We start from the raw sequence: 14,981 nt of genomic DNA, 5'->3' as shown, positions 1-14,981 counted from the left end.
GGCTGATTTGCTTTTGAAGGGTAACAAAGGCAAAACAAATAAAGTCAGGGCTTCTGTTCACTGGCAAAGAAACAAGAGGCTCCTAATGATTATGTATTATTCATATTAACCAGACTGCCTTCTTTCTTGTGATTGTATGAAACGATTTTCCCTTCGGCTTTTTGGCAGGCTTACAAAACACAGGTAAGCGGGAGTTCTTGGGCAAAGTGGTGAAACCTGTTTTACTTTAAACCACTTGACTTCTCGCTCTCAAAGACAGTTTCATTTCCTCTAAGGTGTGGATGTGACATATGGAGCGATAGAAGCGCCTCACCAAATTTGTGACGGGAAAAGGTGAGTGTGGCGCCTCTGTGGAAATTAACATCCCGAGCCTGATAATTGTCTGTCAAATTGGTGCATTTTTTAAATGTATTTTTTAAAAGTACAACAAGAAGTGACCAGTTTCCTTAATTCAACCTTTGTGGATTATATTATTGTCACATGGATGACTGAGAATCTACATAGACCAAGAAATAACAAAATTTTAAGCAAGCACGCTGGCATATTTTATTGATAATGTAGAATAAGTTTGTGTGATCAGATTTCTCTTGTGTTAACTAAACGTAGAAAAGACACCTTTGTAGGGATTTCCTGTGGTCTCCCTTTGATGGCATTGCCTCAAGTAAAACTGTATTACATAAAAGACAGTAAACAAACCAGTTTGACCCACCACTCTTACTGTGTGCTGTACTCGATTCACATTCCCACTCAGTATGTGACTTTGAGTTCAAAGTGTCACTTTACCGTGTTTTGTTGTTTCCGCTGTCAGATTACTTACAGCACAAGACAGATGTCACAGGGGTCACAACGTGAGTGATATTGGTACCGGATGTAGGCAGTGGTTGGACTCCTCATGATTGGGACTGAATTCTGTCCCACCTGAAAAAAAGAAACACAGCAGCCTACTCAGCTCATGTACCAATATCATGACCAACATCAAAATGTGGTATTACAAGCTGTACCTAAAAAACAGTTAATTAAAATAAGTTATTAAAAAATTAAGTACAAACGCGTTGTACTGAAAAGTTCAGAAATTAAAACTCAAATTCATCTTTGGGCAGTATTTGAATTGTTAATACTATGAATTATTAGAGGAAACGAATCCCCAATTTTTGATAGACTATATCAGGGAGGTATTAATTAAATTAACAATATGTTTGTTGTGGTTGGAGCTTGTTTCTAATATTTTGCTCCCCCCCATAGTAAAATCTATCTAACTCAAATATTTGACACCTGTTGGCATGTGGCCAATCATTTTACACGACTGAAAGTAGTATAAAATAGCATTATTACGTTTGTAAAGGTAGATATTTTTGTGTGTATAAACGGACACATGCAGTACATTGCGTCTTACATTACGCCTTGATTGTATTTTATTTGTTTCGACTAGTGTTCATCAGGTATTTTGGGGGGAAATTAAGGCAGCAATTTCGAGTCAAACGCTGGCTGAAAACTACAGCGAATCCCAGCAATTGATACTTTCAAAAAAGGTGGTCTCCTTTTTCATGCTTATTTATCTTGTTATGTAATTTTCAGTAGCTTGAAAGAAGCGCCGACCAACCTTTTATCGAGATTACTTAATTGAGGGAGGAGTACACAGCACACTCCGAGTCGAGGAGTTCCTTCTCATGTTGAAATCCGCCATGACGGGCGGTGCTGATTAGCTCATGAATAATTAATGAAGGAGGGAGGAGACAGTTTCGGAGTTCGGAGATACACGCAGGATTTAGCGTCACTTTTGTTGATGGTGAGGAAGGGGATGAGAGGAGGAGTGCATGGCTTCTGACACTAGAGCGAACAGCAGGTAAATTCTATGCATTATTGTATATATATATATTTATGTATATGTATGCTGTCATTTATTTTCCGTACTCACCTGAGTTTGGTTGACTTAATTTAGAAATTTCACAACTTCGCTGCTCTAACGCCTGAAGTAAATGGCTTCTTTTGGTAATTCTGAGTGGCTTGTGGAAATATAATTTTTTTTGCTTCCGAGAACAATATATACCATTGTTCAAATCATTAGAAACAGATTCGGCTTGCGAGTTTTTCCAAGATATTAACTGTTGTCGTGACGGATTTTTTATTTTTATTTACAAGCAGGCGTCACGTTGGACGACTGCTTCTGGTTCAGGTCTAGAGTTCGTATCCTGCGTGGAGTTATTATGTTCTAGGGTACTCTGGTTTCCTCCCACATTCCCAAAATATACGTGGAAGGCTGATTGGACACTCTCAATTGAACCGAGGTGTGATTGTGAGCGTGACTGATTGTTTGTCTGAGTTGTGCCCTGGGATTGGCTGGCAACCAGTTCAGGGTGTACCTCGCACACTCCCCGTTGCCCCTAGACAGCTGGGATAGGCTCCAGCACACCTGCACCCTCATGCGGATAAGATCAGATAATGGGTGAATAGATGCATTTATTAGCCAAAATTCGAGGATATATAGTGAACAATTCCGCAAAAAAAAAAAGAGGCTTCAAGCTAATTAATCCCACTCCCGGTTAAAGTGTACGGTCAAACAAGTACATAGCTTTGCCTTAGAATCCTCTGCTTACCTCAATGCTAACGAATAATGTAAAATCCCTCGGTCTAACGGATAGCATGTTTGTTGCAGTGACATAAACCTTTGAATATCTCAAAAATAATGATTATAATTATTATTATTAGTAGTAGTAGTAGTAGTAGTGATATTACACTAACACTGGAGTAGCACACATAGACAGACAGTAAAACAATATTTGCAAGCATAAGTTCTTTATCCTCTGCAAAGAATGAAAACTATTACTCTAATTCACTGAGGAGGTGTGACCGTTTCCATGTGGCAATCACAATTTTTCATATTAAATGTATGAAGATACAAAGCTGCCCTGTTTATTTAAACCGTTAAACTGTTTAATGCTGAGTTCCTTAGAGAATAATAGAATTGCATCGGGTTGGCTTCCCCACCCCCGCCTTAAAGAATGAAGTATTGTCAGGGATTTTTGGATCTTTTTACTGGTCAAATGTCTGGTAATGCTGATTTATTGGCTTGCGTGGTTTGTGGTTGCAAATCACATATTATACAAGTCATAAATGTATCCATGATGATGTGTGATTTATGGTGGACAAGATATCAGTCATGGTATCACTTTTTAATAAGGGTCCCCCCTTACAAACTGTGACTATATGCACAGTTTGAACATTAACATTGTTCTTAAATGTAGTCAAATAATACAATACAACATTACTTAAATAATTTATTCAATAAAGATTAAATTAAAAATTGTACATTTTGTGACTGTATGAGGGGGATCATTCTAAAAGACTAACAGATAAATAGAAATGTTCTGTTCTTAAAAGTTGAATACAACTGAACTGTACTTGGAAAAATACACTCTACTGGAGTTAAAAAAAAAAACAGGATTTAGCCAGTATATCATGATGCAAAGTTTGAAAATTGTATTTGGTAATTGTTTTGCATTTCACTAAAGGGAACCCACATATCATTAGAGGTACTGAAACCACATTTTGAGAACCACTTTTAGTGAAAAAAGTGAATGATTTGACTCTGTATGCGGCCAGGTAGTACCTTTGGTATCTTAAGTTACTATTTACCCATTTATACATTTATTTGGGATTTGTATCTCAGGATCTTAAATAGCTGTTATGAGACTCCTTCTGAGCTAGGAGTATTTGAGGTTTAAAAAAAACACACAGGTGATACAAGGTAACTTTTTTTTACACACCTGCTCCTGATGCCCGAGTTCAAACGTAAGCGGACCAATGGCAGAGAGTCCACAGTTTGCCTTAGCAGCTTAATCTCACTTGTTCTTGCATGCTAAAGGAATGAAGATTATCTGCGCACCAGCTGTTAATAGCCCGAAGCCATGTGCTCGCTGGGCAGCATGCTTGAGGTCCTACTAAACTATTTACTGCAGTTATAATGACGATGATGATGATGATAAGGCTGGTGCTGTGATATTCACTAGGGGGAGAAAAGCCTCTTGTGTTGATGACAATTTTGTCCCTGTGCAATTATTTACCCTCACTGCTGTGTGCAAACACTCCCGCACTCTTACTCTCTACCTGCCCAATCACAACGATAGAATCTGCGATCGTTTCAACTAGCTGGCTCTGGGTCCGACAATAAGCGTTGTCAGAGGTGTTACTGGCCCTGTATATTTGTGATATTAGATGTAGTTTTAGTCATTATTTTTAATTTTTATATATAGCATGTTTTTACTGTATAATGTTAATGCTTCAAAGCGTAAATGAATGACAGAATTACAGAATATTTACTTAGCATTCGCAACATAATTTATTGTGACTGGCCGTTTTTATGTGAAGACATATTTTGGTGGACTGTCATAGAAACACAAAAAAAAAATCCAAATTATTAAAACTATCATTCACCATTTTGTTCAATTCCATCGTCCTGCTGCCTCTAGTATGAATCTATTACCTCTAATAGCGATCAGGCTAGCCATAGCTAGCAACATGATGCTAACACCGATTCATTCAATTTGAGCATGTTTTTCTTTTTTTTTTCCTCATGTCTTCACAAGAGCTGGGTTTTTCGGTGCGTAAGATATTTTGGACTGAAACAAAGAAATGGCCTTTTGGGACATTTTCAGCAGCAATGTTTTAGAAATTACCGATACTGTCGAACCTTGGGGTTTCAAATCTTAGTCCAATGTGTGCAACAAGAGGGGACAGAGTTTAGTGGGTTCCCTGGATTGTTTTGTCCCATACATGACCCCTTCCCCACCATCCTTCCTCTTCCTACACCTTTTTCTGTCTTTTTTAGTCTTTAACAAGAGTTAATGGAAATTGATCAGATCCGGATTTATGCCGTAAATAGTAATCCAGGCAATTCTGTGGATTATCCAGATGGCCCTAATTTCTAATTGAAAGGATTTTAAATCACTAAAACATGTGTGACTTTATCTGTGTGTCCCCCAAAAACAACAAAATTTGCATGTTTTTCATTTGAGAAATGACACTGAGAAAAACATACAGTAATGATATAATTATGAAGAATGTAAAGAGAAATTTTTTTAAATTTATTTATTTTTTACACATTTTTTGCTAAAATTCAATGGACATTGCATTCTTCCTTCTGGAGTGCTTGGCCACCTGGAGGCAGTATATTTTAGGCTTAGACACACACGAGGAACTGTTTCGTTAGTGATTCAGTAAGATGCATGAATATTATTTTTTATGTAAAGGGTAAATAATATATGCCCATGAGAATTATTTTATTGTTTGTCTACATGTGTTGCTACATTTTTAAAAAAAAATATCAGTTGGTGAGATGCTATTTGTCATTCCCGTCTATGGCATTTTGAGTCATTTGTTAGCATTAAGTTGAATATCCATCCATCGGGGAGAACATGCAAACTCCACACAGGATGGCCGGAGCCCGGGATCGAACCCACGCCCGACGTTGTCGCTCACTGTGAGGCCATCGTGCTAACCAGTCGTCCACCCAAGATGAATAAATTGAGGCAAAATATTTGGTTGTTCTAAATACACAGCATGCAATTCTTCCGGTTCAATTTGACCGGAAAATATAACACCTCAAAGCCCCTTTTTTCAAGAGGAATCAACCCCAAAAAATTCTTTGCAGGTTCTATGCATCTTCACTAGTCCAAACATGACATTCTGATTAATATTGTGTACGTGGAATATGAGTTAAGCAGCAAAATCCACACATTTTATTATTATATTATTTATATTTATTATTATTTACATAAAACCTAGAGTAAAATAAAGGATTATCATCATATTGGCTAAAAGATGCAACACCCTGACTGTTTGACCAAGTTTCCACTTTAACGCTATCAGGTCCACCTGCATGCAGTTGCTCGCCAAACATCTGCTTTCTCGTTGTTGTCACAGATGGGTCCTAATAGCATTTGTCATGTTGTGTTGTCATAACACAGAGAGGAGCTGCTACCGTCAGGGACAGTGACGCATAGCCCCAGGCTGCTGACCCCCCCCCCCCCCCCCCCCCCCCGTCTCCTAACATTTGCTCAAGTGGCTTAAAATGCTCCCTGTGGTGACATGAAAGCTACGCTAACGTCTCATGTCGGGACCCTCTGCTTTCTTGTGATGACCGACGTAACCGTTTAAGACAATTGACTTTAAAGCGCAGACAATGAGATTTGCAATTAAGAGGATCATTAGACCACCTTACCCGTTTTTTTTTTTCTTTTGACATATTATAGTTTAGTTCAGTTTGAAAGACCAATAAAAATGGATAAAATAGTCTTCAGAATTCCTCCTGGTTTGCCACAATCATCTATGAGGAGTGGTGCGTGTGTCGGCAGTAACATTAGTCTGTGTGGAAAAATGATCCCTGTGAAATGTTCCAGGCACCGATTTTGCATGGACTTTTTTTTTTTTTTAAATTAAATTACTTAATTAATCGGTTTAGCCCAAGAGCCTTTATTCAATACAAGTTGTGAAACTCTGACTGACAACAGGGTGAAGCTAGCCACATTTGCGCCTGTTTATCATTTCTGTTCGACGACTGCCTACTGTATGCCAGGAACACAAAAATGGTGGACGTTGTTCTCTTCTTTATTGCCTTTGCAACATGGTTACTCAAACCAGTAAAGTGTTTGCCGTTCCAAACCAAACTGCGGTGGGTTTAACTACGCATGGTCTGTTTGAACTGCGGTGTCATCTGGTGCATGTGTTAGCTGCAAGGAAGACCACCCACGTTGTGGAATACAATATTAGAACATCTCTTGGAAGGGAGGTCTAACAGTATGTACATTGTTTCTTCATCCTCGGATAACCACATTGTTTTCTATTACAATGGACTCTCTGAACGCGACAATTTATTCCAGGAGGCTGATCGTATTCCGAATACATTTTCGTTGTTTGTTAGTAAAATATAGAATAGTATTTTGTCCTGTTCAATGGTTGCATTTTGATCAAATTTAAAACTGCTAAAAGCATTCTCGGTGATTCTGATGAATGAAAATTAAATTACATTTACAGATAATTTTTTTTCATGGGACAGATAGCTATTAGAGATGCAGGAGTACGGTTTGCTAACGAAGCTTTTAACACTCGTCTTTTGTTCTTCAGAGCGAGACATGGCTGGGAAGCCATTTCGGGCCACCCAAATCTGGAGCAGCATCATCTCCAACCTCCACACACACGTGGAGGTGAAGCGCCGGCGCCACAATCTCAAGTCCTACCAGGACTGCTTTCTGGGCTCCGAGGCCGTCGATGTCGTGTTGGCGCACATCACCTTGAATCGCTTCTTCGGCGATGAGGTGGTCCCTCGCCAGAAAGCCGTCCGACTTTGTCAAGCCCTGATGGATTCCAAGGTCTTTGAGCCGGTGGGCGTTAAAGTGTTTGGCAAGGAAAAGAAGCGGGCCACTTTTGAGGACAGCAGTTGTAGTTTGTACAGGTTCCCGAGCCCACAAACGGGCTTGTCACCACTGAACAACACAAAGTCCAACTCCACCGTGACGATAGAGAGCGGCTATGACTCTCCAGGCATAAACAGGAACAAGAACAGCTACAGTCCACTGCGTGAAAGGTAGGTCAAAAATATTATTATATTAACTCATTCACTACCAGCCGAGTAAAAAAAAAAAAAAGGATCTTTGACGTCTTTAGCCGTCCAGGGTAGTCAATGAGTCAATATTATACTTCAGTATAATATGCTATTGGCAGATTTTGTGGTCGTCTAACATAAAAGTTGCTTTGGCACCATCTTGTGGTGCGTTGGTGTCAAAGAACTATTTGACGTGAGGGAAAGCACTCCATTTAGACAAGCCATAGCCCCCTTATCTAATACAAAAGTAGTGCTTTGCCGCCATCTTTTGGCACAAGTTTTTCATATTCATAACAGGGCTTGTACCCATCACTACTCATGTCTCCAGAAATCATCACACATCCAACATAGCTGCCTTTGAGAACTAGAGACCCCAAAATAAATTCCTTGAGAGAATTAGCACATTTCATTAGTCACTATTTTCAATACAAATACTCTGAGCAGAGGTGTCAAATCCACCTCCAGAAAAGTAAAAACCCTGCCATTTTGTATTTAGCCACAGGTGCTTCCGCTCAACCGGCAGGAAAAGGCAGCTCGTTTAGAACTTTTATATCAGCTCCCGGTAAATTTTGTATCTAATGTTGTGTCCGGTGACTAATGGAATTGTAGAATTTAAAACGGGAAGTCAACACCAACATTTTTTTCACTAGAATATGTTCTATGTTGCCCCACTAGTCGAAACACAGCATTCTGATTAATATTGTGTTTGCGGAATATGAGTTCAGCAGTAAAATCCACCTGTTTTAGTGCATCTCAGGGGGCAGCCATGTTGATGCTTTCTGTCGACTGAAAATGACATCACAGTTGCTCAAGGATCAGCTAATGGCCAATCATGGCTGAGCTTCAGAAAACAGGTGAGCTCTGATTGGCCGTTACATGAGCCCTGATCAACAGTGGTCAATTTCATTTGACTGAACGAGACACACTTTCAGAAACACTTGAAACAGGAAATGCATTTTGTCTGATTGTAATGATATGACCTCAATCCAAATGTCGCGACTGAATCACACTAGCATCAGGTCACTCCACTTCACCAATTCCCCTTCCCTTACTGATTGCCATGATGTAACCTTCCAGACAAGAGGTGCCGACTTACTCCACTCACTCCCCCGTAAGACGAAGCAAAGTCGTGGAGGACGTGCTGAGAAATCTCAACCTAAACTCGACCGTCACGCCTCAGATGATCAACTTAGGCCTCTCACGGGAGCGTAAGTAGCTATCAAAACGTTCACAAATGAGTGGCCATCTTCCTCTTGTAACCTTCCAATTGCTCTCCGCCACAGTGGTCACGGAGGTGTGGCACCAGCAGGCCGTGTGCCGGCTCCTGCAGTTGATTGAACTCTCGCTGCTGGAGAATTTACTGGAGGGCAAGGACGCCTCGCGGTATTGTTTGCACGCTGTAGACAGCGACTCAGACCTGCTGTTGACATCAGGCTACTTGGACAGAGAAGTGCTCAAAGCCTTCAGTGAGGCACAGTAAGTGGTCGTTCTTAAGTGGAAATGTAGAAGAATTGTCTTTTGGTCATTTGTGTACAAGACATAAGCATTTTGGAGACTGACATTCTCATACGTTGAGGGGAAAATGGTTTATAATATCTCTGCAGAAATCATAAGTCAGCTCCCTGAAACCCGATGTGTCATAGTACCAAGATTGACCCCCGATAGGTATTTCGTCGGTCGGAAAATACAATACAATTTTTATTGTAGTGACGGGTGAATGACACATTACGCACTTGCTCAACACAACCGGTTGCTCATTTGTTTGTGTCCGGCAACCAGTTCAGCTCTTCAAGCCTCCTCCTGATTGGCTGCTGTGTCCTTTTAATTTTGCAATCACAGAGTCAATCAATCAGCTCGTAAGGATTTTACGATCTAACCGAATGAAGTTTAACGGCCATCCCGATCAGGGGTTTACTTACGTTACCAACCATAGCAAAAACAAGTTGAGTGAGTACGGCGCAATAACTGAGACCTTCGTATCTGGTTTTGAGGCTCCAATTTGACAATTCTGAACTTTATTATTATTATTATTACTTCATTGAACTAGCAAAACATGGAGTGATTTTCAAGGAAGTTGATTTCCACGAGAGCAAAGGTGTGTAGATATTTTGAGAGCCTGATGGCAATGATCAAAAAAACGTTTTTCCACAGTGAAAGCCAGTGCATTTTCGATTGGCTGTGTAACTTGCGACATTGCAACGCCGTACGCGACAGTTCAGTCATGGTTCAGCTACGTTTCTTGGTGGGCCCAGCATGAGTTTAAATTATCATTGCCAAATGTTAGTTTCATAAACTTTGCTAATTCCAGTAGATTTAAAAAAAAAAATTATTTTATTTTATTTTAATTTTTACAAAATGTTCAAGTACAAAATTGTCCTGCTGTATAAGACTTCATCAAATGATTTTTGATTAGCGTTATATTGCGCTATGAATACATTTTTGTTATAAGCTACACAAGAGGGTCAACCGGTTTGTTGAGATATTTCATGGCTCTTCAAATCTCCCGCTTTGTTAGTTTCAAATCCCGGCTGCTTCCTCTACCCCCTCAGGGCAGATGAATGGTTGTCTGGTGCCGTAGACTGTCTGGAGTTCCTACCCGACGATCTAGTGGTGGAGGTCAGCAAAGGTCTGGCGGGCTGCGCCAACGACCTCGTCGAGTGTAAGAAGCTGCTCTACGCTGTTCTGGCTAAGCATTATGCTCGAGCCGAACAGCCGCCGCTCCTTAGCAACCACGTGTTCGACATCCACTCGGGCATTTCTGAGCTTCTTGGTGAGAAAACTTGTTTAATACCGTAAACTCCTGTTTAGAGCTGGTAATAGACTGGCAAGAAGGTTTTACGCGATGTCTGGTGTCAGTAAAAGCTGATAAAAACAATCACTTTACAATAGCTCACAGTGTCTGCTTTTCTCTTCCCTCAGCCTTGAGTCTTCACTCATTGTGTGCATTGTGTCCTCAGTAAACGGCAAACTGGAACAAGCTCTGGAGGCACTGCAGCTCAGCCTGAAGCTGCAGGACTCTCGAAGCAGGGAGGAGCTGCGGCGGCTGCTCAGGTTCATGGCCATCGCTGCTAATACGCAAGATATTAAACTCCATAAAGAGGTGTGTACCTAGTAACAAAAGTTATGCGTAAAGTGACATAGCTATGTTATCCGAGGCAAAGCCAACGTCACATAATTGATCTATTATTAATCTATTATCTAGTTGAAACATTTATTTCCATAAAGAATACGGTAGGTGTTGTCACGGAAGGAATTGAACTCATATCTTAAGGCATTTTAATTCCAGTTAACATACAGTAAAATAAATCAGCAGATAACAGAAAACATGCTTTTGTGAAAATATTTTTTTTTTATACACAATGGTTACTTTTATGCAATGCTTTTTGTTTACGTGACGACTCAAAAATCTGAATAGTTCTTTTATTATATAAAATACGAACAGCAACAATGAAAATGCTTTTAATGACAAAGTAATTTGTTTACAATTAATCTGCAACAACATTTCGTAGTAGTAATTAGTAGTGTGTGTGGGCTTGCATGCATGCCGTGCACGTGTGTGTGTGTGTCTGTGTATGTACATATATTAATTACATCACCATTACAAAATGTAAATAATCTAAGTCATCTTTTGTGACACTCTTGGTAGTTGATTTAAAGTGGCTTTGATCAAAAAATTTTCAAATTTCAAAATATCTGCTGCCATCTGTTGGCCATAGTTAATGTTTACATTAGATTTTTTTTTTAACTTTCACATCTCAATTATCAAACCAAAGCTGGCCAAAACATTTTATTTTTTATTTTTATGGAAACCGAAATAACAGTTGACGTCAATATCCAGCGCTGGTGCTCCGCATTATGGTTGCCATTGACGACATTTCACGTCATCGGCGCTCAAAGAGATAATAATGGTTTAAAATAATAAAATATGCATCGTGTGTTTTTTTTTTTTTGATGGATGAGCTTAATTTCCTTAAATCTGTCTCTACTCCTTATTTAAATAAGAGCTCCTTAAATTGGGGTTAAAGAGTATCGTTACCATTTTTTGCTGATCCCGTGTGTGTCCCTCAGATCGAGAACCGAATGGCAGTGAAGAGGTCGTTCTCCAGCGCCATCGTGTACAGCAGAAGACTCTCCAAAGGCAAAGTGGACCTGATGGTTCTCTTTATGATGGACAACCACTGCGATCTGTTCAAAGTGAGTGTTGCGCATTACGTCGTGCTTGATAACAATCGCGCTCTCAGAAAGAGCTCCTTGTCAGCTGGGGATGACTGCAAGCTGTTTACATGAGTTTCATCTCTGATGCACATCAGGAACAGCTTAAAACTAATTGCATGTCTCTTCAAAAAAAAAAAGACGAGCTTTCCAACAGGAAGGAGGTCATAAACAGAAATGTTATGTAAGAGAAGTGCAGCGGAAGTAAAGATAATAAAGCAACTTTTGTTTGTGCTTTTCATTTGTTTTATTCTTGCATCCGATCTTCACTGACAAACATTCACCGGTCACAACATTACATATACTGGCAACTTCTCATGGCATCCAGTGGAAGAGATATGAATAAAGCCTATTTTTGCTGTTTCTGTATAACAAATCACAAATGTTTATAATCTAATCCTAAAGTTACAATTTTACTGCCATCAGGTTCCTGTTTCACTACACAAGATGGTCAGCGACAGATTAAAGAATATTGTGACAGGGGAGGATGCAGATATGATAACAGGTATGCAGATTTCACATCATTGTATCATCTATTTCACTTTATTTAAACAAAAAAATATTTACTCTTATTTCCCATATTATTGTTGTTTTCCCTTCGCCTCTGTAAATTCAGGGTCGACATATTGCACAAGACAGAGCGCAAAGGCTTATTCGGAAAACGGAGAAAAACACACACAAGAGGAATTGTGGTCGTTACTGCGGACAATCCATGAGAACCCCAACCTGCCCAACAAGGAAAGGAGACGTCTGCTAGCACAATTTTACAAAGGCCACCCGGACATTTTTGTGCAGTATTTTGGCAATAAGTTATCAAGCATGAACATGTTGCTACAGTAATATTTATGATTTGTGTAATATAATGTAAATGTGAACAATGTGGCCTTTGTGTAAATAGTGACTGTGAATGTGAATTTACTAGGAGAAAGCTGTGATATTTATGAACGAAAACTAAATCTAACAAAAAATAACAAAGTTAAACAAAAATGCTTGAAAAAAACTAACTGAAACTACATCTTTCTTTTATAAAATCAACTGTGATCATAGCATAAAATGTTCTTCGTTTTCATCTTTGTCAATTAATACCATACATGAGTATTTTAGATGTCTTTATTTTGGTATTTCTGTACATCCGCACAAAAGGAGGGATGGCAAACAGCCATTTTAATACTGTCATTTACTTTATTACACAATAGTTTGTGACATTTTTATTTTTAACTTGCACTCAACAAAAAAACTAATTCTAAAACAAATAAAAACAAAACTAAAATGAAGCATGATCGAAAAAGAATGAATAAATACATAACAAAGCTGCTCTAACAACTAATTGAAACTGAATTAAAAAAAAAAAGTCAAAACAAAATAAAAACTACCTATAATGAAAAATTCAAAACTGTTACCGCATGACCCTGCAGCACATCTAAATATATGTTACACTCACTGAATTAAATAAAACAATACAACATTTTAATTAACGTGTACCCGATGTCCAATACTTTATTTTCGATAAAAGTGGGTTCAACAGATGGCAAGAAGTACTTTCCAAAGCAAGTCTTGGAGATGGTCGGTGCACAGCTGGGAATTTTTTGTAACGTCACGTGAGAAGGTTTGGTCTCACATCAGGGTGCACCTTGCTCGCGGGTTATATCTCGGCAATGCTGCTGCTCCCTGATGAGAGACCAACCCCTCTGAGAAATCAGAATCAGAAGAAATGGGACACAGCCGAGGGCTGTTGCAAATATTGGTGGCATGAAGCTCGTTTGCCCGTATAAATCCATAAATTAGCTGCATTGTTATTCAAGACGCGCAGTTGAAAGCAGGTGAAAAAAAGTAGCGACCTTTAGTCTGGAAATTACAGTCGTTGATTTGGAGTTTAACCAAAATGGTCACAGAAAAATATGCCTCAGAAGTAAAAAAAAACAAAGAAATAAAGCTATTGTGAGAGACTTCAGCGAAGTAATCATTTAAAATTTTTTGCTTTTTCTTTTATTTCTTTTTTGTAATTCCATCATAAATGCATGTTAACCATTCAGCAGGAAATTTAAATTAGTGTGAAACCGCAAAATGCGCTTGGTCGGTACAGCATGAGGAACACAACCTTAAGTAGAAGGTGAGTAGTATATTTTATAATTTGCTATGGAATGTTTAAGTTATTTTTTTTAAATATATTTATATATGGTTAACAGTTATAATGTTTCTGCAAAACTTTAAAAATCACCAGAAGAGTTAAAGGTTTTATCATTGTTGTCCCCAGAACAAATTAATTTACTTTACATTACTTCCTATATGGGAAACTTAGTTTTGAAACTTGAACAAACAAAGTCAATCAGCATACAAGAACCAATTGTGTTCAACTTTGGAAGTTCCAATGTATCATTAAAATATTGGGACACCTGGCCGTTACAAAAATTTGATTAAATTAAGAGATGATTCAAGGTTTTCAACTATACCAGCTTTTTCATTACAGTTCATCCTAGAGCTTTTTGTTTAGGATTAAGGCCTTGGCTTCATTGTTCTTCCAATTCAAAATCATCCGAGTATGCTTTTATTGACCTTGCTTTGTGCTCTGGGAAGAACAAAGTTGGAAGCCTTATTAGGTCCAAATGTGAGTAAGATTCAGGCAGAAGTAGTCCAATCTGAGGTTGAATCAATTATTAAGCAAACGTTGCTCTTCCTGCCAAGTATGGATGTGTGTGCTTTGTGAGAGAAGAACAAGTGTTACAAATAAACAATGTGATGCAGACCAGCTGTGTCTTGAGAAAGCCTTAATGCTAATTTGAAAGTCTAATTTTGTGGTTGTTGTAAACAGAGAGATTCATGGGAATAAACCCCGTGGGCATCTAAGCCCCAAAAGCCTCGCTTCAGTCACATTATCGAGGAGCTGTGTTTCATATGAGGCGCCATTATGAGATCCGTTTACAGCAAAAACGGATGCTTTGTTAGTAAGTTACAAAAGCTTTGCCACTGTAAGCATAAACTACTAAACATTTTGATTGCAAATAAATGTTTACCATAGTCTATTCGGAACCAATGTAACTAAGAACCTGTAGAATTCAAATAAAGAAAAATTCTGTTCAAAAGTTCAGCGTGTATTTTCTTCTGTATCTTTCTTTTCATCCGTCTACTGGAAACGGCTCGACTCCTCCCCTCAATTTAATAGAATCAAAATGGA

The 14,981-nt window shown here is 38.8% G+C and overlaps 1 protein-coding gene across 2 annotated transcripts; it reads left to right on the top strand.

Annotated features, from left to right (window-relative positions):
• The first annotated feature begins 258 nt into the window (after positions 1-258).
• On the top strand, positions 259-14,892 carry depdc7a (DEP domain containing 7, paralog a). Of its 2 annotated transcripts, none has more exons than XM_088297292.1 (9): positions 259-333; positions 7,120-7,579; positions 8,675-8,805; positions 8,881-9,073; positions 10,147-10,367; positions 10,555-10,697; positions 11,666-11,791; positions 12,236-12,314; positions 12,426-14,892. In XM_088297292.1, exons 2-9 carry the CDS (start codon positions 7,128-7,130, stop codon positions 12,647-12,649), a joined length of 1,569 nt encoding a protein of 522 aa, XP_088153418.1. In that variant the 5' UTR covers positions 259-333; positions 7,120-7,127; the 3' UTR covers positions 12,650-14,892. The 2 variants fall into 2 exon arrangements, with proteins under 2 accessions (XP_088153418.1, XP_088153419.1); XM_088297293.1 differs by lacking the exon at positions 259-333 and adding an exon at positions 1,766-1,843.
• The last annotated feature ends 89 nt before the right edge of the window (positions 14,893-14,981 follow it).

This window comes from Idiotropiscis lumnitzeri, chromosome 5 (assembly GCF_059441095.1).
Source record: "Idiotropiscis lumnitzeri isolate Australia: NSW breed Sydney's pygmy pipehorse chromosome 5, RoL_Ilum_1.0, whole genome shotgun sequence".
NCBI classification, from domain to species: Eukaryota; Metazoa; Chordata; class Actinopteri; order Syngnathiformes; family Syngnathidae; genus Idiotropiscis; species Idiotropiscis lumnitzeri.
The sequence above is the reverse complement of the archived record's forward strand: the minus strand, read 5'-3'. Positions and strand labels throughout refer to the sequence as shown.